At 43.5% G+C, this 23,610-nt stretch overlaps 1 protein-coding gene across 1 annotated transcript in view; it reads right to left on the bottom strand.

Annotated features, from left to right (window-relative positions):
* Window positions 1-9,102: 9,102 nt before the first annotated feature.
* The window catches only part of HSF4 (heat shock transcription factor 4), a 35,252-nt gene continuing 20,744 nt past the window's right edge, over window positions 9,103-23,610 (bottom strand). Inside the window, 8 exon segments of the mRNA XM_019535674.1 lie at window positions 9,103-12,095; window positions 12,700-12,714; window positions 12,717-12,786; window positions 15,375-15,440; window positions 16,477-16,582; window positions 18,052-18,276; window positions 20,113-20,237; window positions 21,556-21,655. Coding sequence (XP_019391219.1) covers window positions 11,908-12,095; window positions 12,700-12,714; window positions 12,717-12,786; window positions 15,375-15,440; window positions 16,477-16,582; window positions 18,052-18,276; window positions 20,113-20,237; window positions 21,556-21,655 — 895 coding nt within the window. The 3' untranslated portion in view covers window positions 9,103-11,907.

The following is a 23,610-nucleotide window of genomic DNA, read 5'->3' as shown; positions in this document are numbered from 1 at the left end:
ATGCTCAGAATCATCTGCAGTTCCAGTGTAAATGAATATCCACCCCCACATCAGACAGAAATAGACTCTACAACCCCATGAGGTAATAGGTGTTTTAGTTCAATACAAGAAAATGAACACAGGTTAATATATTACTTCTATTAGAAAGACCTGTGATGCTCACAGATCTGTTTTAAGTAGATTTTCTCTAATATATACAAGTTCTTAGACCAATGCAATAATCCACTTTGGAAATAACAGGCCAGGCTGTACCAATGAACCTAAAGTCTCTGTTATAACATTGGAGGCCAGAATCTGTTCTTTTCATCAATACCAAAAATGAAGTAAGGATTAAATTGTGACAGTTATACTCTGGACCTTCTTCATTTTGTCCTGACAAGCATGGGACAATATTCCAGGGCTTTATACAGGGAGGTTTACTACACAGCTGTGCTGCTTTTTGCCATAATGAAAGTTAAGTTTGGTGACAGTACTAGTACATACACATCTTCATGGATCCAGTTGAGAGGGACCCAGATAGAAGTGTGAAAAGATCAAATCTCTAGTCACAATAGCTATTCACCCCGGTGGGAATACAGAAGAGGGGTGTGCTGGGATTTAAAAAAAAAAATCATCTAAAAGGAGTAGATAAAGCCTGACCAAAGTGTAACAGAAAGCTTGGGACTGACTCCCTGGGTACTGTAAGGACGAAAGGGCCCAGGGAGAGATCTAGCTGGAGAGGAAGCTGCAGGAGAGCTGACCCAGGGGAACAGGAACTATGAGTGCTTACTCAGAGCTACCACAATAGGACTATACTTGCATGAACCTACTGCAGTGCTAGTTGCTCCATAGTAGTACAGCAGATGGGCTGCCCTGGAGACCAGGCAGTGAATCTAAACAGTGGAAACCTGCCGCTGTGGAGTCACCTGACCAGAGAGGGGTGGGGCCTGAGAAGAATATAAACCAGTGCAGGCAGGCCAGGCCTGCAAGCTGTGGAGTGCCTGGTGGACTTCTGGGCTGCCTTGGGACTACCAGTGAGATAGAGCTTGTGGAGATACGTTGAGCTGGGGGTTATGTTGGTACCTAGCGAGGGTTGTCCTGGGTGTTTGTTAGCCTAACCTGAGGTGGGGGGAGCTTTTCCCTTTTAAAGTGACAGTATGCTGTTTTCCATTTTGTTGATGTTGGTGAGCCCAGTAGGGAGAGTCAGGGTTTGGATTACAGGGAATCTCAGGGCTGAACTCCCCCATAAGAGGTGAGAGATCCCCCTTAAGAGAAAAGAGCCCTCCCTGGCCTGCCCCATGTCTCTGGTGGCAGTGGCTCCTTCTGGTTTCTAGCTGCTGCCACCACCACAGACCCCTGCTAAGAGAATGTAATTTGAACCCTGGAGAGAGTTTGTGTTCTAGCCAGGGGGGTTATCTTTTGGTTACACTTTCAACTGGTGGCTTGGGTTGGGACTAGGAGGGATGGTTTTTTGGGTATCCCCAGGGGCACTAATTTGGTTAAATTTATAACTTTTCTATTTCTATTTTCTATTTCTCAAGGATCACCTTGAGCCCTGCTGGGGGACAGGCTTAAGGCAGATCAAACTCAGAGCCTGGATCGGGGTGGAGCATGGGGCTCTCTTGAGCCCCATGCCTAGAGTAGAGCATGAAGCCAGTGTCCAGTGCCTGAGACTGGCAGAGACGGGGTCAAGGGCCTAGCACCTAGGAGGGTCTAAGCTGGAGCCCAATAGGACAAGGCTGAAGCTAGAGCCTGGCAGCTGGGTCTAACACAGTGGATCATGAGCTAAATGGGCCAGTTGCAGAAATGGGTGGAAGCCAAGTGAACTAAGACCCCTATAAGGGACAGATTGGATTGTCACAGCGAGGCATGGGATGTGGTATGGGGTGGACAGAGCCACATAATTAGCCTTAAGGCAGGGGTGGGTAAAATACAGCCTGCGGGCTGGATCCAGCCCACAGGCAGGCACCAACCAATTAATTGGATCTGTCCCTACCTGTGGCTGCCCCTGCTGTGCTCTGCCTCAGGCAGGACTCAGCTCCAGGCAGAGTGTGCTCTTCTTGCTGATGGGTGAGGCTGGGAGCACAGCTTCTGAGAAGGGCTCCTGCTGCTGCCAGTGCCCAGGGAATTGCTGGGTTCCCCCAGCCTCCACTAACTCAGGGAAGGGCAGGAAAGCAGCTGCCACCACCAGCAGCAACAGAAGCCCCTGAGAGAGGAGGGGGGACAGGAAGCTGAACCTGGCATCACCAGCTCCCTTAGTCTTTGTCCCACACCTGCCTGGCAAGGCTGCAGCCGAGCTTGCACCAGCTCCTGCTGCAAAAGTCAGGGGTTAGGGGACAGGACTTTCAGTCACAAGATGGTGACCAGGGGGTGGGGCTAAGAGGCAGAAATACCCTTGTGGCCCTTGACCACACGTGTTAAGCAGCCATCCACCTGAAATAATTGCTTGCCCCTACCTTAAGGCTTATGGGTGCCCTGGACATGGATGGACTGAAAATGCCTACTCAGCCTAAGGGCAGGATTGAAGCCACTGGTGTTCAGGAGGGACCTGCTGGCTATTGGACAGAGTAAGGCTCACTCTAAGACTCCCAAGTCAGCTTCCGCTTCAATCCAATAAGTACATCAAGATGTGGCAGACAAAAAAAATGGAGTGGTTACCCTAAATGCAGAGCGGGGTACAAGGTTATGGGGCCACCAGGGGCTGTCATAGCCATCCCTGGGACACAACTTGGTAACATAGATGAAGTCATTGGGACACTTTGTTGGTACAGGCTATTGTCTCCATCCAACACCGTAGCATTATGACCGTACCTAATAATGCAAGGCCTAGTGTTAATGGTCAAGGCATTCTTTGTCTGTATTGCTCTGTCCAGTTCATGTATGTGGGTGCTGCAGCTACATAAGTGCAAAAGCAAATGGGGAAAACTCTCAAGAGGTTGTAGAAGCTTTGCTAGAGTGTTTGGTGTGCTCAGGAGCATCCTAGGCAGCATGTGCTGCTGCTCAAGTATGGAAATGTGCTTAGTCACACTGCAATCAAGGAGTATACCATGAAAACAACCAGTTACCCAGAGCCAATGTGTGTGGAATTTAACACAATCTGACCCATTGTATTGTACAGACACATTGTTAAATAACACAGCAGATTACTTAGATTGCCCCTTATGCAATGAGATGCCTAGACAATAGAACTGATTCTTTTTCTGTGCAAACAGATCAAGCTGCCTGTACTTGGGGGGGGGGATACCTCAACTCTCTATAGTATTGCCATGTTAAACATATGAATTGTGCATTATAATATATGTGAACGGCTATTATTTTGTTCAGAAGGAAAGATATAGTGCTATAAATTGAAGACTAGAGATATGGGGCAGTCCCTGAGAGAGGGTAAGGTTGTGAATGTGGATTGACCCTTGGGACCAGAAAAAGCCAAATACTCTAGGTTGAAGAAGCTCCCCATCAATGGAGAAGGATTTGTTGAGACTCAGGACAGAATTTGTACCAAGAGAGTTAGCGTTGTGCTAGCCTCTAGCACCTCTCCTCTTTCCTATACTGTCTCAAGTACCTCTGACCTTCAGGGAATCAGGAATTCACCTAGGATGCTCTTAGAAATATGGTAGCTGAGGGAGAATAAACTCTAAAGAACAGAAAAAACACAAGTTCCAAGCTAAAGCAGCTCCCCCGATATCTGTCTAGAACAGTTTGCTTCTAGCTGGTTTTACTTCTGTTGTCACAGAAATTCCAAAAAATGTGACAGAGGCGATGGCACAAAGCCCTGAGATGACATCATGGTGACACAAGGGAGAGGGGCAAGCTGATCCCTTAGCTCACAACGTAAAATAGGAGCTGTGGTGATGATGTCAGGCAACAATATGATGCAGGTGCGTTGGGTTAGTCGCCAGGGGCTCTGCTGTTTCCCCCTGGGTGAGGGCCCAGAGCACATGGCTCTAACTGGAAGTAAGTTGCTCCCCACTAATAGGAGGGTTGCACCAGAGTGTAGACAAGCCCCAAGACTTGAATAAGGAGGGAGAATTGGGGAAACGGGCAGGAGTTGTGGACTGAGGGAGTGAGAAAGGCAGGGTTGGGGGAAGAGGTGGATGAAAAAGTGACAAGAGACACCAGGTAAGTGAAGAAAGAAGAGTAGAGCGAGAAGAAGATGGAGGCATCAGTACCAAGGCAGAGCAGGGTCTATAGGCATAGTATCCAGCAGGGGCTTGAGCACAATGGTTTCTGCACCGACTGCCAGATTTGGGGTCAGGAAGGAATTTTCCTCCAGGGCGCATTGGCCACAGACCTGGGAGGTTTTTTGCCTTCCTCTAGGCGTTGAGCAGACGTCATCCCCTAGGGCCCATTCCCAATTGGCAATAAAAATGATTAAACATGGATTTGGTGTCCACTCCTCATTTATAAATCATTCATACATGTGTGGGCCTTATCCTCTTCACACGCCCCAATTCATATGTTTAACATGGCAATCCACCCCAGGGTTTCCTCTCCACCAGGCCTTCTCTTCCTGTGAGTAGTCCCCACTTCCGCCATGCTCACTCCACCTCTTTCCATTTGCTCCTCTCTCTCTCTCTCCCCATAGTTTTGCTTTTTCATTCCTACGTCTCCTGAATGAGCTCCACCTGCTCAGAGGTGCTGAGCTGAGAAAGACAGAACTTGTTTCCCTTGCTGGGGGGGCAAGGAAAATCCCTGGCAGGCAGAGCCAGTGAGCATATAACTTAGAGAAACACACACTCTAAGGCTGCTGGGAGCTTGTCAATTATCAATGACATCAGGCACTGATTTCTGCACTTGATCCAAAAGCCCTAGATCATGGAGGAGAAGAGAGCCACGGCACACAGAAGGGATTTCTGTTTATCTTGAGGTCAGGCACCTACTTTTAGCAGACAAGCGAGAATCTGCAGTTGGGCTTTTCCTTTTAGAGGAGGAAAATGCCTCCCCATGTACATGGCAAGATAGGAAGTCACCCCGGACATTACAGTAAGTATGAATAAAGCCATGCCTTTGGGCAGAGCTCCTGAGAAGGAGGAGAAATGGCTTGTAGGCCTGTGCAAGGAGGTTATCCCTTTCACATTTGACACAAAGCAGCCATGGGGCAGGCGGGGGCTGCTCCCCTCTCCCACCCCACTCACTCCAGCTCTTTCCATTTGCTCGCCTCCCGCACTAGGGTTGGGCTCATTTCCTTCCCATGTCTCTGTGCTGTTACACCCTCTTTTCTACCTCTGTCTTTGCTTCTCCCTCTCTCATAAAGAAATAGCTGGCTCCTGCTTCACCCTCTTGCTGGCATGGAAAGAGGGGATTTTCTTGGGAAAGATGGGAAAACGTCTGTATTTCGATCCATTAAAAAACAACAACAAAACAGCTAATCAAGTCTGTATCAAGCCTGGATTTGTGCTCTGATGGTGCCATGTCACCGAAAGAGGACATGGCCCTTGGAAGAGAAGACAGAGAGTGTGAATGAGAGAGGGGCAGATCCTCAGGATCATCAGGTGGAAACCCATGCAGCTGCATCTTCCCTGGGGTGAGAAGGGAAATGGAGGGGCACCTGTTCTGCTTTTCCATGGGGGGGGACCCCAAAGAAGCTCCAGCTGCTGAGCAGGGCCAGAACCCACGCTGGTAGAACTGGCTCCACCTCCTTAGCGGGAACGGAAACCCCTGACAGGCAAAGCCAATGAGCTTGAAACCAAGAGAAAGGTACTTAAGATGATATCATGGTTAGACAAGGCAGTGGAGCAAGCTGGACCCTTATCTCACAATGCCCAATAGAAGCTGTGGCGATGATATCAGGCAACACTATTATGATACAGGGAGTGTTGGGTTTTGTCAGGGGCTCTGGTGTTTCTCCCTGGGTGACAGCCCAGAGTACATGGCCCTGAGTGGAGGTTGGTTACTCCCTCATACAAAGAGAGAGTTTCAGAAGGCACATTGTCCAAAGACCCGCAATGTTTTTTGCTTTCCTCTGGGTTTTGAGCAGGGGTCATTCCCTATGGCCTATTCCAAATTAACAATAAAAATCATTGAACATGGATTCTGAGTCCTCTCCTCATTTACAAGTAATTCATGCATGCATGCATGGAGCCGGCCATGTGCCATGTCCTTTCCTTGGTTGTCTGCCCACCAAGGCCTTGCTTTCTTTGGCTGCTCACCTCACCCACTGCAGTGACTCCAGCTCTTTGCATTTGCTCTCCTATCTCACCATTGCTGTACTCTTCTGCTTCCCACATCTCCTTCCTGGGAGAGAGTTGATCCTCCCATTTTCTCTTCTGCTGCTGTCTTTGCCTCTCTTTTTCATAAACAAACAGCCGACCCCTGCTTCACTCCATTGCTGCCATGGCAGCGAGGACTTTCTCAGTGAAGATGGGAAAATGTCCGTTTTTGAATCTATATATACAATAAGTACTAAAGTCTCTGTGCCACCTTTTACAATCTAGTTATTGAAACTAGTTTTGCCCTTTGGACAATGTGAGAGAGAGAGAGACACTCAGTCTCAGGTGAAAACACATGGATCTGGTTTTCTACTTGGTGGTTATGCTGATTATATGGTTTCAGTCTCTAGGAACTGAGGGCCACCCTCCTGATTTGTTTTACATGAAGCTAATGTCCTGTTGCTACAGGAAATATGTATTGTTCATCTGCTCAACTTTGGTGCTGTCTAATGGGTGAATGATTTGTCTCTCCAGCACTGCTATATTAGTCTACAGTTAGTTTTCATCTCTTTACTGTACAATCTCCTGTGGCAGGAAGAGGGACAAACCAACAGGAAAAATGTACACAAAAAGCAAGACAGTGCAGAAATTAAACTGGTGAAGAAAATGCTTCTAGAGCTACCAATAATCCAGCATCCTGAGTCTGTAAGCAAAGGAGAAGCAGCAGCCAGAGCAGAATGGCATGTGTTACCCTTTCTGTAGACAAATGAATCTCATTTTGCTTCAAAATTGGGTTATCAGGACAATATAGCACAGCACAGACATGAATATTACCAACTTTCCATTGTTGTGATCTGATCAAGAGCTGCTATAGATGCTAGCATCAAATGTCAGATTTTGCATTCCTGCCAAAGCCTGCCATGTGAACGTGCATGCCAGTTTCACAACAACTCTGGAAGAACCAATGGAATTCACAAATCACAGTCAGATTTCCAAACTCACAACATTATCCCTTTATATAAAGCACTGATAAAGCTGCATCATTTAGTTGGATTTAATTATGTAACATTGGGTGAACTGTAATTACCTGAAATCAGGGGTGCAGTTGGGTAAATCCAGAAAATACAGTTCCATGTTGCAACATAATTTTAGGGTTGAAAGGAGTAGTGAGCCGCAGCCCATGATCAGGCAAAGAGGCTACCCAAAACGATGCGCCATCTCTCAGTCCGTGCTTTGCATTATTTTACTATCCCAAAGACGGAGCAGGTCATTTTTCCAGTGGAATGAGCCCTTTTCTAATCATTACAATTTGTCATCTTTCCTCCTCCACCACTACACAAAAAGGAGAGATGTAATGAGAAATGAAGAAAAAAGTCCTGTATTTAGTCTAAAGAAATCCTACCTGAATATTTCCACAAAATAAATAGTTAAATAGTCAGATTTCAGCAGCTAACCAGTGTAAAGTCCAGGGCATAAGGGGTCTGGCCTAGGGGGTAGGCCATTAGGGGAGGGCCTGAGACAGGAGTTGGATGGGGTTCAAGGTACCCAAATTGAGGGGAAATTCCAAAAACAGATTCTAAGTTACAGGCTGAGTAAAAATTCCAAAGTCAGAGACCAAATAACCAACTCCAAGGGGTGAATCCAGGGGCAGAGTCCCTGCATCAGGGTGTTGCAGTCAGAGAGTGAGTTGCCAACACCCAGCAGAATTTCCAAGCAGCCAAAGTCCAGAAGCAGAACTGAGCAGGGCCAGAAGGCAGAGGACTAAGAGCCCAGGATCCAGAGGGGCCTTACCACAGCAGACCATCAGGCAAAACTGTTGGCTGCCCCGCAGTTTGCAACCACAGGTAGAACTACATGGGGAGGCTGCTGTCCCCAGCAGCCCATCAGGAGACTGTAGCTGATTTATCAGCTAGGATGTGGCTGCTAGGTAGAACCACAGGCAAATTTGGCCAATTAAGCAATTAGTCCTGGCTGGACTGCCTCTTAGGGCCCCAGACAACAAGTTTTAGACCCTGGTCCTGGCTTTAGCAACCTATACCCCATGCATAAAGTGCATACACAGGATTTTAGTCTGAAATGGTGCTTGTACTCAGGGGTTTAATCCCCAGTGTTGCATTCTATGCCCCCTAAACTGAAATGGTGGGTTTTTCATTGAAACCCACCATTTTAATTTTTCCATCACATTATGGTGAGGAGCCAGATCCTTTTTTTTTTCTTTTTTTTTTGTCAGAGCCTGCCCATGGCCAGGGGGTGAGCTGCCAGTGGACTGTATGGCTCCTGAGCTGCAGGAGGCCCCGTTCCTTCCCTCTGTGGCAGCAGCACCCTCTGGAGTTGACTGGGCGGGCTGCCAGTGGACTGGGTGCTGCCCCAGCCAGTTTGGGGTCGAGGAAGAATTGGATCAGGCTGGGTGCTCCCTCTGAGCTGGGACAGCCCCCAGCTCACTAACAGCTTGTCCAGGCAGCCCTGGGGGGTACCATCACCATGGAGGGAAGGACCAGGGCCCCCTGCAGCTCACCACCTGGCCATGGGGGGGGCGGGAAACAAGGAACCTGTATAGTGTGATACCATTAAGCCACACAAAATGACATTTTTATCACATGTACATGTTAATCATAGAAAATTAGGGTTGGAGCATCATATGTACAAGCATCCAAAAGTTCTACTGTCGTGGCTTTGTGTTCCTCTTTCTTCCCTTTTCTTATAGAAACGATCTGTGGAGACAGTCTTCTCTTTGGAAAATGCTTACAATCAGATTTCCCTTCAGCCTGGAACTATGGCCACTTCTCAGCAAGAAAGAGGCATAGAAGCAGAGGTGCTCAGTATATGGGGGCCCAAGGGCCCTGGCCCCCTCAGAAAGAGGGCAGTCACCTGAAATGCATAAAACTTTCCACAGGTTCATCACCTTCGGACCCCCCAGCAAAAAGAAAAGTCGGCGTCTAGGAATGGAGGGGAAAGAGAAAGGGACTAAGCATGATTAAATGAGAAAAAGGCAACATTTTTATTTTTAGTTCTCTGTAAAACTTTACAAATGTACAGCATAGTGCAAAAGGCAGTGTCAGCGCATTAACTTCAAGTAAAGTTAACAAAGTGTAAAAAGCCAAGAAATACAACCACGCTTCCTCACAACAGGAGTTCAAAACATTGTTCCTATGGGTTCCTCTCCTACCATGAATTTCCAATCTAATGTTTATCACAGAGCAAATGGTCTAAAAAAAAGGACAGAATCACTCCAGAGTAGCTGCTGATGGTAAGCACAGAATACTGATTGGTAATACGAGAAACCGGAATCTAAAAATTCTTTATAAAGGAGTTAGTTTGGATTCATGCATCCTTTTGGGTTGGATCAAGTAAATGTCTATTTGCATGTAGCTATCCCATTCAAGTTCATTTTCTAACCATAGTTAGGTCCTGATTCAACAAAGCACTTAAGCACATGGATAATTTAAACATGTGATAGTCCCAGCAAAGTCAGGGGGACTTGTCATAGACTTAAAGCATGTGCTTAAATAGCTCACTGATACAGCACTCTAGTTTATCAAGTGCTATAGAAATACATGGGTTTTGGATAAAGAAAACATACGTCTGTCAGGTGGAATAAGACTCCAGACAATCTTCAGGTTTCTAATCAGAGATAATAAGTAAACAGAAAAAAATCAAATAAATGTCAATACATTGCCAAAAAAACACAAGTTACAGTAGCGCGTGTAATCATTAAAGGACAATTTTCTAAGCACACAAGTGTCAAAAGGGGATATGTGGTCTAAGAAGCTACCCCAATATATCTTCTAAATACCAATCCTTGTGGGGCAGCCATGGGTTTCTTGTAATCCTGAGCACAAAGACACTGATTGTAATTTCAGTAAAATGCTGCTATACTATCAGTTCTGAAAGGACTATACCATGTCTGGTAGTGATGGCGTAACCTAACAAAACTTAAAATAGTTGCACTCATCTGTTATTAGTCAAATGGGACAAAATTTGCTGACAAGCACAATGTTTCTAAACTTTTACAGGTCTTCATTTATTGACAAGGGGATGGAAAAAATGCCCTGAGGAGGTAGTCCATTTACATGGGGTATTTTTCCCTGTTCAACAGAATTTACTGCAAGCCAGCTTAAACTGAATGACAGCTTTGTCTGGGATAGATGTCACTTGACCACTCAAGATGCTCATAAATATAGTTAAATACCATGACTCATCACAGCAGTGTGAGTGGATAAGGTGCTCCTTTCCATTAACACTGTTCTGGCTTATATACCCAGATTCTGTTTCAGCTAGGAATTTCACCCTCAACTTGCTTGGGTTGGCTGCCATGTAGCTGAGCCAGTAATTTTTCCAAGGAAATAACATATTTAGAAATATTGAAATAAATAGTACACAGTCAATCTAGGGTTCTCCTTACTAAACCTTGGTATAATGCTAGAACTACAGCATAAAAAACAAAGCTCTGCTTTGTTGAGAAACAGTCTTCAGAAACCACATGGAAGCGGAGACAAATGAAAAGCTGACCAAGTAGGCAGAAAAGACAGAAGAAAAGCTAGCGGACCATACATTTCAGCCCTTTCCCTACCCAGTGCTGGGATCTGTGCTGAAAGGAACTTCAGGTCCTATTAAAAAACCTGAGTCATCTCACTTGTGCATGTGAATGAGATGACAAGCTGTCTATATTGTATTAAGGGGAATTAGAACAACGTCCTTGTCAATGCCAAGACAAAATTCACTCAACTGGATGGGTAAGTGAGATGTTGAAACACCCCTGACAATGAAAATGATATTTAGCCCTATGCTCTATTTTCTATAATATTCTATAGAGGTTCTTATAATGCCTTGACAACTGTTCATAACTGAGTGCCTTCCAGAAGTGCAACAACACATGACATAACTAACATCTATTAAGTGGTTTGTTCTCTCTTTTATCTTTTACCTAAGGGGAGAATTGTATGTGCAGTGGAGTGTGTTGGTTTGGTGCTGCTCTGAGTGTCTCTCAGAGAAGGCAGGTTGAAGTCACATGCTATGTGCTTGGACTGGAAGGGGGTGAGGTGGGTGTGATATTATTTCATTCCTATGAGAATCATGCCCGCAGGCTAAGACAGGCTACTCAGTAAAGCTGTTTCCTGCAAAGACTGACACTAACTGCAGGTTGTGCATATTCAGGGTGTCCTGCTTAAAAGGGAAAGATAAGGGAGAGATGGGAGCACATCTCATTATATCAAAATAAGGAAACTGGTAAAAAGAAAATGCTTTCAGTGGGTGGGCCAGCATACAGCTGATTTTCTGCAGCAAGGCAGTCAAAATTCCCCTCACATCCATACACTGTCTTGCTAATCCACTTGAAAACCATGGGTCTTCCTTTAGTGAACACTAATAAAGGCTCATTTATGTTTTAACATACATGACACAACCTTGCCATCTACTCCACTGTTTGATTCTTAAAAGCTTTTCCCAGAGGAATTAACCATGCGAATGCTTAAACAAAATTAATTGCTTTGTGGATAAAGAAAATAACAAACCTTGCTCCTTACACGAGAGAGAAAAGGTTGAATTTTGTTTTTTGGAAGACAACAACACTTTGTAAATTTTGCACTGGGCAAACAGTGGAGAACAGGTGCAGTATGGGCATTGCTAACAACTAAGCTGACGGACTATCCCATAAGTTCAAAAAGAAACAGCCAAAATAACTCTTCCATTGGTTTCTGAGTCACTTTTGTTTCTTTACATTCAAACTTGTGAATCTTTTGTTGGGGGAGGCAGGAGGCACTACTTTCTTGAAAAAGCTAAATCACTCAGTACATTCAGTCAGAGAGCTCAGGTTCAATGGAATAGCTCCTTCAAGATGCACAGAAAAGAGAAAGGAAGACATATTTTCAGATGGAACAGAACTTTCAGGTAGGCTTATGGTGTCGTTTCCAAAGCCTGCTGCATGATCAGTGAGAAGCTGTTGGGTGCTTTCAAGACCTACATCTTTCCCTAGGAATACAAATACACAAACAAATTATTTTTCATTCTCAATTTATCTATTACCACTTAAGCCACTGGTCATTTATGAATTCAGGACTGGATTGTATGAAATACTGAGATAAACAGGGATTAAGGGGGTCTTATCATCTTGGCAGGAAGGATTTCGAAACTCCCAGGTTTGGAACTTGGACTGGTCTGAAAGCCACCAAAGTCAGTGGGAATCTTTCTGGTAGTTTCACTGGGCTCTAGATTGTGTCTCTGCAGCTGAGCTACATGGGGAATTGATTGGGGTAAGAGACTTTGCAGACTGGGTAAGAGCAATTTTTTGCCCACTTACCCAGGCGCTTTCAGCCTTCTCTCACTTCTACAACTTAGGCATGACCAATTCCAATTTCTCCCTTTTTCTGTTACTATCATCATCATACTGCTGTGGACAGTCATCAAGTATTAACCAGTCATCTGAAGCATACAAGTAGTTCTGTTCTGTAAAATGTTTCTCATATGCTAAATGATCACTGCTGAACATTTCATCTAACTTATAACAATGCTTAATAGTTCGTCTGAATTTCTGTGTTCTCATTGTTGTGTATGCAATAAGAGTGAATGCACATACCTGGACAAGCGGCATAAACAGAGGATGTAATGCTTTTGAAGACAGCTCATTTGCATTCTTCTCCAGATGCACTGTGAGTTGCTGAATCTTGATGCAAAAATACAAACTACAATGTACAATTATACAAAGGCAGGGAACTGGTTAGAGCTAAGTCATTTTTCAAGATCAATAATTCTTAGTATAGCATAGCACATGCAGACTATCAGAGGCAGATCCAGGAAAGAAGCAGGTGCGGTGGTGCAGCTGCACCCCTCTTTGATCCCGGTTCTACCCAAACTTTAAAACCAACTGCCTGTGAGTGGCAGCAACATTTCTATTCAGGCAGTGCCAAGAGAGTGAACTGACTTCATGACTCATTATCATCTCCCTGATTTCTGCTCATCTCTCTTCTCTCTACAGGTGTTAATGATCCTTTATCCTTTGTAACAATCTTGATGTTCCACTCTTCAGACTATCCTTTCTTCTACACTGTTACTGTCTGGTAATGTCTCTCTTCTATTTCACAGACCTGCAAACCATTTTTAGCTGTAGCTAAAAACCTGAACTTAGGTGTATTAATACTAACTCAGGTGTGAAAATGACTGACAGCGGTGTTGGACACACTGAAGACAGTCATGAAGACTAGATTTTGTTTTACAAATATGAAGAAGAGATGCACCTCTAATTCTAATGACTCCAGGACAACTAAAACAATATCCTTTGCCTATTTTTGCCTAGTTTGTTGTGTTGTTTTTAATTAAAATCTAGCAAATTAATGCACATTCCAGTAAAGTTACATTTGTTTTTGCTTTGATGTTAAACTAAATCACAGAGCATTGGGCCCCTATCATTCTAATCATTCTAGTTTCTCTTTAACTTGAGAAAAATGTGTGTTATACATGTGATGATGCATCATACCACCTGTACCCCCCTTTTCAAAATCCTCAGTCTTCCCACATACCTTATTGTCATTGTATTCCCTCGTTCATCCTACTAGCGTCTCATCTAATAACTGCAGGTCTGCACACAGTAGGAATTACCATAAGACTGCAAACTTAAGCATATATAATAAACCTGAAGTCAATGAAGTCCTAGCCCTAGCTGACCTACCCACTCTCATATTTTCATAAGAAAGTATTTTTATTTGAATTTCCCTGTCTTGCCTCACAGCTACTTGGGTGGTAAGATACCCTGTGTGGAAGAACCCTACCTAGCCCAATCCACTCATTCTGGCTAACTTGGCAAGTAAAAAAATCCTGTCACTTCAAAGATGGCACATGCTTTTAAGAGCGTTTTAATGATACATTAAAATTCCTGTGAACCAAGCAGCACCAGCTGGGTGCATAGGAGGAGCAGGAATCTCTCTTTCTTAATCGAATTGGATTAGCTAAGGGCATGCCTATACCCAACAAGAAATGGTATTAATTAACTAGCCCAATTTGATTAAGAATGCTTCTAAGGCTAAACACCAGGTGCCATAAAACAAAAAGCATGTCTAATTTCTAACAGGTTCCAAATCCCCAGGGCTCTTCTTTGATCTTCTGATGTACAGATTCTGACGTGTGAGCAACTCAGTTAAAGGTGATGTTGGAGGCTTAACTCTGAATTACCTCCTGCTTGGAGCAATCCTGAGAGATGAACAATGCTGGACTGGAAGCTGAGGGTGCTCAGCACAAGAATATTTAAGCATGCATGTCAGGGGTTTCAATGTACCTCTCCTGCTTTGTGGCTTAGGGTACCTGGCTGAATTTTGCTTTTGCTTGCACTTTGATTCTGGCCATAAAACTGGTGGACTTATTGCTGGAAGGCTTTTAGACTCTAGTCTGCTACCCTGTTGGACCAACAAGCCCATTATGGGAGTCTTCCTCTGATGCTGGAAAACCTTTTAGAGCTATAGGATTGAATGATAAAGCACGTAAGTTCCTTCTACATTCGGGGTCAGGGTCTGAGTAGCTGTTGGCCTTGGTTAATAGAAGCTTCTTATGTAAAGATCTTCATTGTGAAAGAGGGTGTGCTCTGCTGTTGAACCTTGGGAATACCAACTAGGCTTAAGAAGACTAATTTTCCCTCCTAACTGCTAAGAAAAACATTGAGTAGAAAATTCACAATTATTACACTCAAAACAAAACATAAGGGACATTGATGTTCTGAAGCTTTAGAGGCATTTGTTACCTCATTAGCACTGACATAAGAAAAGTAAAATCCACTTTTGTCAGAGAAAGTAAAGGAAGCTCATATGCATTTCTGCAGAGAGGACTTCACCCTGTGTAGATACTGTAGCACTGAAGTTCTGCCACTGGTCTCAAGCAGCAGAAGAAACCCTGGCTCTGACACCTAAGTTCTTCTGCCCCTCTGTTATCATTCTGCTTCCACTGAACTTTAGTGATATTGGTCCCAATGTCAAATTCCAGCCCAATTCATTTTTTCTCCTGCAGCTTCTACCATTAAATATATTTACAACTTTCTGTTCCATTATGTTGCTCCATGCTTTTAAACAGTTCTGCCCCACAGAAGCCTGCATTTTCAAGTATACAAATTTTGTAAGGTACTTTGGAACAAACAGTATTTAGGATATTCATATATCTTTCAAAAAATGTTGTAAGAAATTCAGTTATCCATGAACGTACAAGTTCTGTCCACTGCCATTTCATATTCATGTTGTTGTTCACACACAGACACAAACACGTGTCCCTTACCGGTGACAAGTTGGCTTCCATCTCAGTCATATTCCAATCACTCACAGACAAATTTGGATTAAATACCTGTTGAAAAAAGATATGGGTGTTCCTGGCATAAGGTAAAGGATCCTACAGAGGCTTTAAGATGTATAGTCTGTTTTGAAGAACTGTCTGAAGGCACAGTAATTTAGAAGGGCAAAACTTTCAAAGGAGGCCAGCACCCAGACATTCTCACTGTGACATTCAATTGAGTACCCAGAGTTCCTTAAAAAATCAGGCCATTCTTAACTATCTGGAGCTACCTTCTGACTCACACCCAGTAAATCTGATGTTCAGTTATCCAGGGAGAAGAATTTAGTTATAGTATTAGCAGAAAAACTCATAATACAGAAAAAGAAGAACTGGATTCCATCATTAGAAAGTCAACAGACATTTGAGATCTGCAAGATTTGGCCCTGAAAAGGCCTAAACACAGAAGACAAGAAAATATATCTGCTCTCTGTTGATCAATCACTCTTACTTATCCAAGTGTAACTGCCAGAAGTGTAAATGAGAAACATTCCCTCTCTATAGGTATAATTTATTTGATTATTTGAATAAAACTGTATGTGTGTGTCTGTGTTTGTGTCAATACAATATGGATGAAGCTCCATTGCCCATTTGTAACTAAAATGTCCTGAGAGTCCCAGACAGGGAATGACCCACGTAGTGACACGATATGACACCACTGGAACTTCTAAGAACTGGAGGAAAAGAGGAAGGCAAAGAGCCCCAAACGTAAGCCAGCTGGATTCAGAATATGATAAGAAACCAATTAGCCAGCCAGCTGGATAACAGTATTGCAACTATTTTTATCTAATTGTGAGATTTTTAAGCTATTTTAGGTCTTACAACCTGGCCTTCCCACATACACTGTGTTTAGTTATCCTGGTGGATAATATATATCCAAGACATACAGAAACATGAGTCTGAAACACTTAATGTGAAGAGTGCACTAAAAAATGGTATCTGCATATCTGTAAATCGTTAATAGATTAGGAGCCAATACATAGCATTGTTCCATGGCTGGGCACTACAAATTCTCTTATACAACTTTTTATGTATGGATCTTGGCACTCACATCCAAGATGCCAGCAGGCTCCAGATTATACTGCTGGCTTCTCAGGAATAGTTGGAGGCCTTCCAAGCTCAAATCAGTGCCCTCCAGTGGGTCAGAAGTCTCTGCTCTGTGGAAAGATGAGAGGAAAATCAGTTCAAATTATGAAATGTACACACTTTTATATAGAAAATTTGACCTGGTAGCTTTCCAAAGTCAGATGTCCAAACCTTATTTAGCAGGTTTGCAGGTCACTTTTAGCCCTGGCTTATGCCATCTTGTTCTGGATAAAGCTCAGGGGTAGGACTCAACAGCCCTGTTAACCGTACCTATTAATGACCTGGCTTGGCATCTTTTTGTTTCATTTTAAAATGCGTTCTAGTAGGTGCATATCTACACGTGTTCCCCATGGCGCAGTTGTTACTGCACCATCATTTAGTACTTGCTTTAGGAAGTACTAAATGATGGCATATGGTTATTTTAGCAGTTATGTCACCATAGCAACGTGCTACAGCAAGGTAGCTCATGACCATGGTGACATAGCATTGGTGTCACAGTTTGTGCCTGCTGATGCTATGTTGCTGTAGCACATCACTACAGTGACATAATGTCATATGTAGATGAGTCCAGTAAGTCACAGATACAGCGTAGAATGAAAAAACGTAGACAAAGACAGAACTGTCCTATGCAAACATCAGCCTCAAAGACATCACTTGGACACTGAGTCTAGATTAGGGATCAACAACTATGGCCCAACTTTCTGGCCAGCAAAAAGACTGTATACAGCCTGTAAAGTTAGGAGAGCAGCAGTGGGGGATCAGCAGTGGCATGGGAATCAGCAGCCTTAGGTAGCAGGGTGGGGAGGTGAGAACTGGCAGCATGTGGCAGCCTGCCTTAGACTGGGCTCCATTAATTAAGTTGTTGACCCCTGGGCTAGACCACTGGAATCACAGGCAACCATGTGACAAACATTTGTTCAGGAATGGAAAAAGATTGGCATCTTTTTGTTTTAAAAGGCATTTCAATAATTGTTTATTTAGCAGTTGAAAGCTTGGTTATAAGTCATAGTCCATCAACTTTAATGAACTTATTCATACAAGACCAATGCACAACTCATTCCCTTGCATAGAAGGCCTTAGTTTTAATAAAAGATGGGCAATAATTAAAACATTGAATCTGCTGGAAACTCGATGATACTCACTAACATTCTTCTGATGGCTCTCAGAAAAAGAGGAGTCTCCGCTCCCTTTTCTTAATTAAACAAGCCAATTACACAACAAGCCATGGCAATAGAGAGTGAAGTTCCTTCCTAACCCCCATGGCATGTGAGGGTCTCAAAAAGGATGTCCGGTGACCATAGTTATCTCAGATTTCTGTAATCCTGCAAAGAAATCTAGACCCTTACTCCTGTTCAAAGTACCAATGCTTTCAGTGGGACTTCTGGCAGGAGTTACATAAGCTACAGGATCCCTAAGCGCAAAGCCCTGCACACAATGGAGCTTATACAGCTACAGATGTTATCAGCAGACAAGATGTTACCCAGCCATCAGCCAGATAGCACAATGGCAAGGAAGGTCACAGGTGTTCTCCTCTCCTCACCTGTCCAGAGGTGCTCTTCTGCCTCTTTTTTCTGGTGGCTGTGAATTCGCAGACTGTGGTGCACCACAGCTCCCTTTGCCTTCTAGAACAGACTGAACCATTGCCACTGGTAACACCGGGGGTTCAGCACAGGTACTGCAGCCACTCAAGGGGGCATCTGGCTCAGATGTGGCTTTCATTTCAGGACTAACTGGTTCTTCCTTTATCAGCATAAGGCACTTTTCCCTGAAGCAAAAGAAAGTCTCAGCATCATTCATATGCTCAGCAGGGGCTTTGCATTCATGGGAGGGGAAGTGAGTGTGAAAAGGGCTGTTTCTACTTTTGATCCTACTGCCATGACTTTATTCCCCAGCCTTCATTCACACTGTATCCAGGGAAATGAACTCTACCTACGCCTAAGTTTAATACATTTTGAATTACAAGTAAGGAAAGCGCGGAGGCCACTTCTCATTAGCAAGATCTGTCAAGGAGAAAAGCTGGCTGGAGAGTCATAGATTTCAAACGTCATACCAATGACAGGATATTTACATTTCATTTCACCTCACACACATTTTGATAAATACAATTGGGGATCAACCTTGGTGGTCTCTGCTGCCCAGCAGCTCCACTTGATACACAGCTCTTTCTGTGATACTGTGTCCCTTAAAGCTCAGTCGTGTTACAGACTACACAGCTACCGGAATTAAGAGAACCATGGTGTATAGTGATATCTGTTTTTATTCTCCTACTACGTTAACTTACCAGCTGGTGTGCTCCTCAGATTGCATGCTATGCAAAAGTAACAATGACCGAAGCTTTGCTATATTATGGAGATATATAACCAGTTAAGTGAAATTCTTGATCCCAGGTACAGTTCTGGGTCATTAACTAACTTCAGATGACCAGTCTACAGGGAATACCCTGCATTAAGATGGTTGTTATTCTTTTAGTTGAAAATATAAAAAAAAATGAGTATAGTGAGCCAAATTCTCTGCTGGCATAAGGATCTTGAAATTATACTGATAAAAATAATTAAAACACTGCAATTGTAAAGCACAGCACATGTGGTGGTACAAAAGTCACCAATGCTCATCTGGGATCATTTACAGAATTTATTAATGTCAAGCTCCAAGTTGATCCTGGTAAAACCTTCATGTCAGAAGTTCATCCTAATAAAACCTTTATCAGACTCCACACCATTAAGCATTCATTATATCTTTGTTCTCTACAAAATGAATATGTACATATATGTAGATAGTTAATAAATAAATTGCCAGTAGATGGCACTCAAGACTAAGAAGCAGCATTGTTCATAGGCTTCCCAGGAGCAATTTAACTGAAAATGGCTTCCTGAGTGTAGATCTCTACCTGGAACTCTTAGCATGCTTTCAGGAAATTGTATGGTGGTCTGGTTTCACCTGGTATATCTATAAGCAGATCTTTTCAGGAGAATAACTGCCTTGTCTATTCCATGACTTCCATCATTCTTGTCAGTTTACACATTGTTAGTGCTTTTAATCTTGACACTAGCTCTAAAATCCCTTACTATCTAGAAGCAGGAGTTAAGCTCTGAAATAACTCTGTATTTCATGGTTGAAAGTTTCTGGAAATTTTGTACATTGACCTAAAGGTTTAGACCATTTGTTGCAATCTTGTTTTTATTTTCTTATCACCAGGAAGATGGTTCTATTTCTTCCTCATCAAAACCAAAAGGAAGCTTACTTTTTCGCATAGATTCTTAAAATAAAACCAACATAGTCAGAGATCTCATTTTCTGACAAGGAGTGAAATAGCCAGTTTCTTAAGAAAAAAGTATAGATAAGGAACTATGGAGAACTTCTCAAGGAAGTGTGTGGTAGTTCCCAGCACAAAGCCTATAACTTCATGTTGGAATTTATGCTCGAATATGTCACAATCTGGTTCTGAAAGTTTTGTGTGTTGTAAAACAGACAAAATAGCTCTCCATAAAGAGGCAGGGCAGCTGGTGGTGACTCAGATGAAGATACTGTAGTAGAATGAAAAGCTGGCAATAATCTATTCTGGTCATTTTCCTAAATTTATGATCATGATAATGTTCATTACCTGTTATCACCTGCAGGAGACTGCATTGTCGCTATATTAGGTGGTGATGCTTCAGTAACATCAGATATAATAGGCCCTCCAGCAATAGTGGGACTGTTTAAACAAGAGACAGGTTCTGTAGATGGCTGAAAAAAATTATGCAAAATTATCATTTTGAGACACCAAAGGAAATAAGTAGCAAGTTCATTATGTCAGCTATGCAGGCTCCCAGGAGGAGACAGAGATGGATTAGCACAGGAATTTTGTCTGATTTTCACCCAACTCCTTGAACCTACAAGAAGCCCAACAGATAGGGAGAAAATGATGCACTCTTGATTTCTTCAACTTCCATTGAGGTGACACAGCTACATCATTCCTAATTGGGCTGTAGCAAATTGGCAAATGCTACTCATCATTGCCAAGCACAGTCTGGTTAAGTTCAGTGGAACTTCATTTAGAAGGAAAAAACTATTGTTGAGAGTAAGAACTTATGTGATATGTTAGGCAAACCTTGCTTATGATGCTCTTGTGAGGAGTTTAGTTGAAGTCAGCAAAGCAACTAGTGAGACTCCTCACATGAAGAAAATGGACTGGGCCATACCTAAAATACAGCACAATAAGTATGTGAAATCTTTCAGCTACCAACCCTGAAATTCAGCTGTGCAAATAACTATTTCAATTGAAAAAACAACAACAGGGGGATTTAGTTCCATCAAAATCCTTTCACTTCCCCTTGGTGGAAAGATCCATGAGCGTTTAGTAGAATCATAGAAAATGTAGAGCTCGAAGGGACCTCAGGAGGTCATCTAGCCCAACCCCCTGCTCAAGGTAGGATCATCCCTATATAAATCATACCATACAGGTCTTGGTCTAACCTATTCTTAAAATTAGACTAACAACCCTGTTATACAACTACCAGGCCATTTTGGGTAAGGTCTCCATACTTAGAGAGTCTGGGGTGACATTCAGGGTCTTATCTTCCTAACTTATTAGGTGCTTCTGAAAATCCCATTGCAAAACTCTAAGCCTGGGAGGACTCTAACAAACCACTGAAGTGTAGCCTAAACCATAGTCTGTCTAGGCCACTCATAACCACAGGCTTGGCTAGGATGACACTGGGCAGTGCCCCAGTTGTCTTTCTGTGAGCTAGCTACAACTAAAAAGCAGTGGCCAGAGTTGGGTCAGTCACCTGAGCAACAAAACATCAAGCTTAAGCTATAGCAGTAAACCATGGACCACTGCAGTGAAATAGTTAGACAGGTGCTGTTTTATTACAGCGTGGTATATGTGTGAATAAACACATGACTACAACTTAGTCTAGCATCTCTCTCTCTCTCTCAACTTTTAACTCTCCCTCAACTTTCAACTCTCTCTCTCAAATTTCAACATTTCCCACAATGCAAAGAAGATCCATGAAGGAAAGAAGGAATGAAAAGAAGATCTATGTTGGATAACTGAACCTACCGACTGAATGAAATAGGAGTCATGAAGAAGATCCACAGACAGGTGGCGACTGAACTTGGACACCTGGGGAGCTGAGCTACCATCATCTAATATCAGAGGTCTGCAGAAAAAGGGAAGAAAGATTTTAGCTCAAAGGCCTGCCTGCAAAGGACTTTATTGGAATGGGAAATCTTCCGTTGTATTGTTTTACAGAGGATGACTGCTGTATTTTACATAATTCTGGAGGATACAATAATGGGGGAGGGGGTAATACCACTTATTCCCCCGCCCTCCCCCCCAGTCTTCATTAGGCTTGTCTTCTATCTGATGCCCTGATGCTTGATGACATCAAGAAATTATTTACTGAGTTTGCAGGAAGCATTAATGCTGTTAAAATAGATCATCATGTAATCCAGGTATTGTTAACTTCAGAGCTTTTGTGGCATCTCAGCATACAAAGCTTCCTGCATCTGTGTGTCCCACATCTAACTGGAAAACAGGGCTGCCCTATGGCAAAAGGTCACCAAGGGAGGGAGGGAGGAAGGACAGGGAGGGGGCAGAAACCAACAGACTGTTCAAATTTTTAACTGATCCCAATGGTTTCTGCAATTGGGTGGGCAAGATCCTTGGCCAGTGGAACTCGGTACAGCTGCACTGGAGTCAGGGGTGGCCATACTGATTGAAACCAGAGAATCTAGCCCATTATCTGATTCTACATGAATTTGCTTGTCCCCTGCCCAAAGGCTTTTCGCTGGCAAAACTGTTTCATATCTAGTACTACATAAAAAGAACCAGTGTCCTATACTGCAGATACAAAGCAGAGCACAGCCCAAGTGCGCTATATATGGATTCTTCCAGAATGGCTGTGACAAGCTTTTCCGGACAAGCACTGACAACAGCAAACAGGGCTGCGTTTTGGGCCCTGCATGTGGATGCCTGGGTTTGCCACTGAAATCAAATAAGTTGAAGGGCTGAGGGACTTAACATCAGGAACTGCAAGTGGTGCTGACTGTGTGAGTACAGAAGCAGCTTTGGGAAAGGAGGCCGAGAAGGAGGTGGGCTGCTCAGAGCATGGTGGGATATTGTATAGCCGGGTAGTTAGATTGTGCACATAGTTCCATTACAAAGTGGAAAAGTAAATGGCCTGGCTCCATAAGGGGCCCACATGAATACAGTGGGGTATACTTCAACCTGCATTATGGTATAGCAGAGGGCTTTCTTCAGCCAAGGCCAAAGTAAAGGACTAGAACAGGGGTTAGCAACCTACAGCCTGCAAGCCGACCCAACCTGCAGAATCTTTGGATCCAGTTTCTGGACAGGTCATTCTAACGCATAGGCAGAAAATATTGCCTATCCCAGATCTAGAGCATGAATGCCTTCTCTATGGATCATTCCCCACCATACCCACAGGATGTCCCTTTTTTAAGGGCCCATTCATTGTTCAGTGGCTTGAATGGAAGCAAAACATACCCAGGAAAGGAGTGCTCAGTAGTATTCAGGATTAGCTCCTTGAGTGCATGATGAAGAGGGCCTACTAACTCCCCAGAGCCACCCCAGCCTTGTTGTCCTCCAGTAAGGGAAGATTTCTGTGGTCCTTCCAGTGTGAGGGAATTAGCTCTTTCTTGCCAGCATTCTGATAGGATCTATACATGAAGCTGAAGTCCTGGCACCACTACCACGAACTGAATTCACTTTTACCATTGACTTCCAGGGAGCAGGGATTGGTTACAAGCTCAGGTGGTAAGCAATCAGGGCAGTTCTCTACAGCTGTAAGTTCCTGAGATAAATTTGAAAACCATTCCCGTAGTTTTGTCTTCTTCAGTGAGCAGCTAAAGTGACTGCAGCTTCCAGCAAAAGTAATCCATTTAGTTGCTCTACTCTTTTGTCTACCCAAAAAAGAGATGGGATCAGCCTGATTGATACAGACAACATCCTCAGTAATTCTGTGACTCATTTCCCTAATAAGACAGCAGTAAGAGATCAGCTTCTGGGCCTTTTGGCCAAAAACAACTAAAACTCCCACGGTTTCTTTCAATAATTATTTACTTCCTCCACAGTCTGGCCCATGGCAATATC

This window comes from Crocodylus porosus, unplaced genomic scaffold, assembly GCF_001723895.1.
Source record: "Crocodylus porosus isolate Cpor-Errol unplaced genomic scaffold, CroPor_comp1, whole genome shotgun sequence".
Lineage (NCBI taxonomy): Eukaryota > Metazoa > Chordata > Crocodylia > Crocodylidae > Crocodylus > Crocodylus porosus.
The sequence above is the reverse complement of the archived record's forward strand: the minus strand, read 5'-3'. Positions and strand labels throughout refer to the sequence as shown.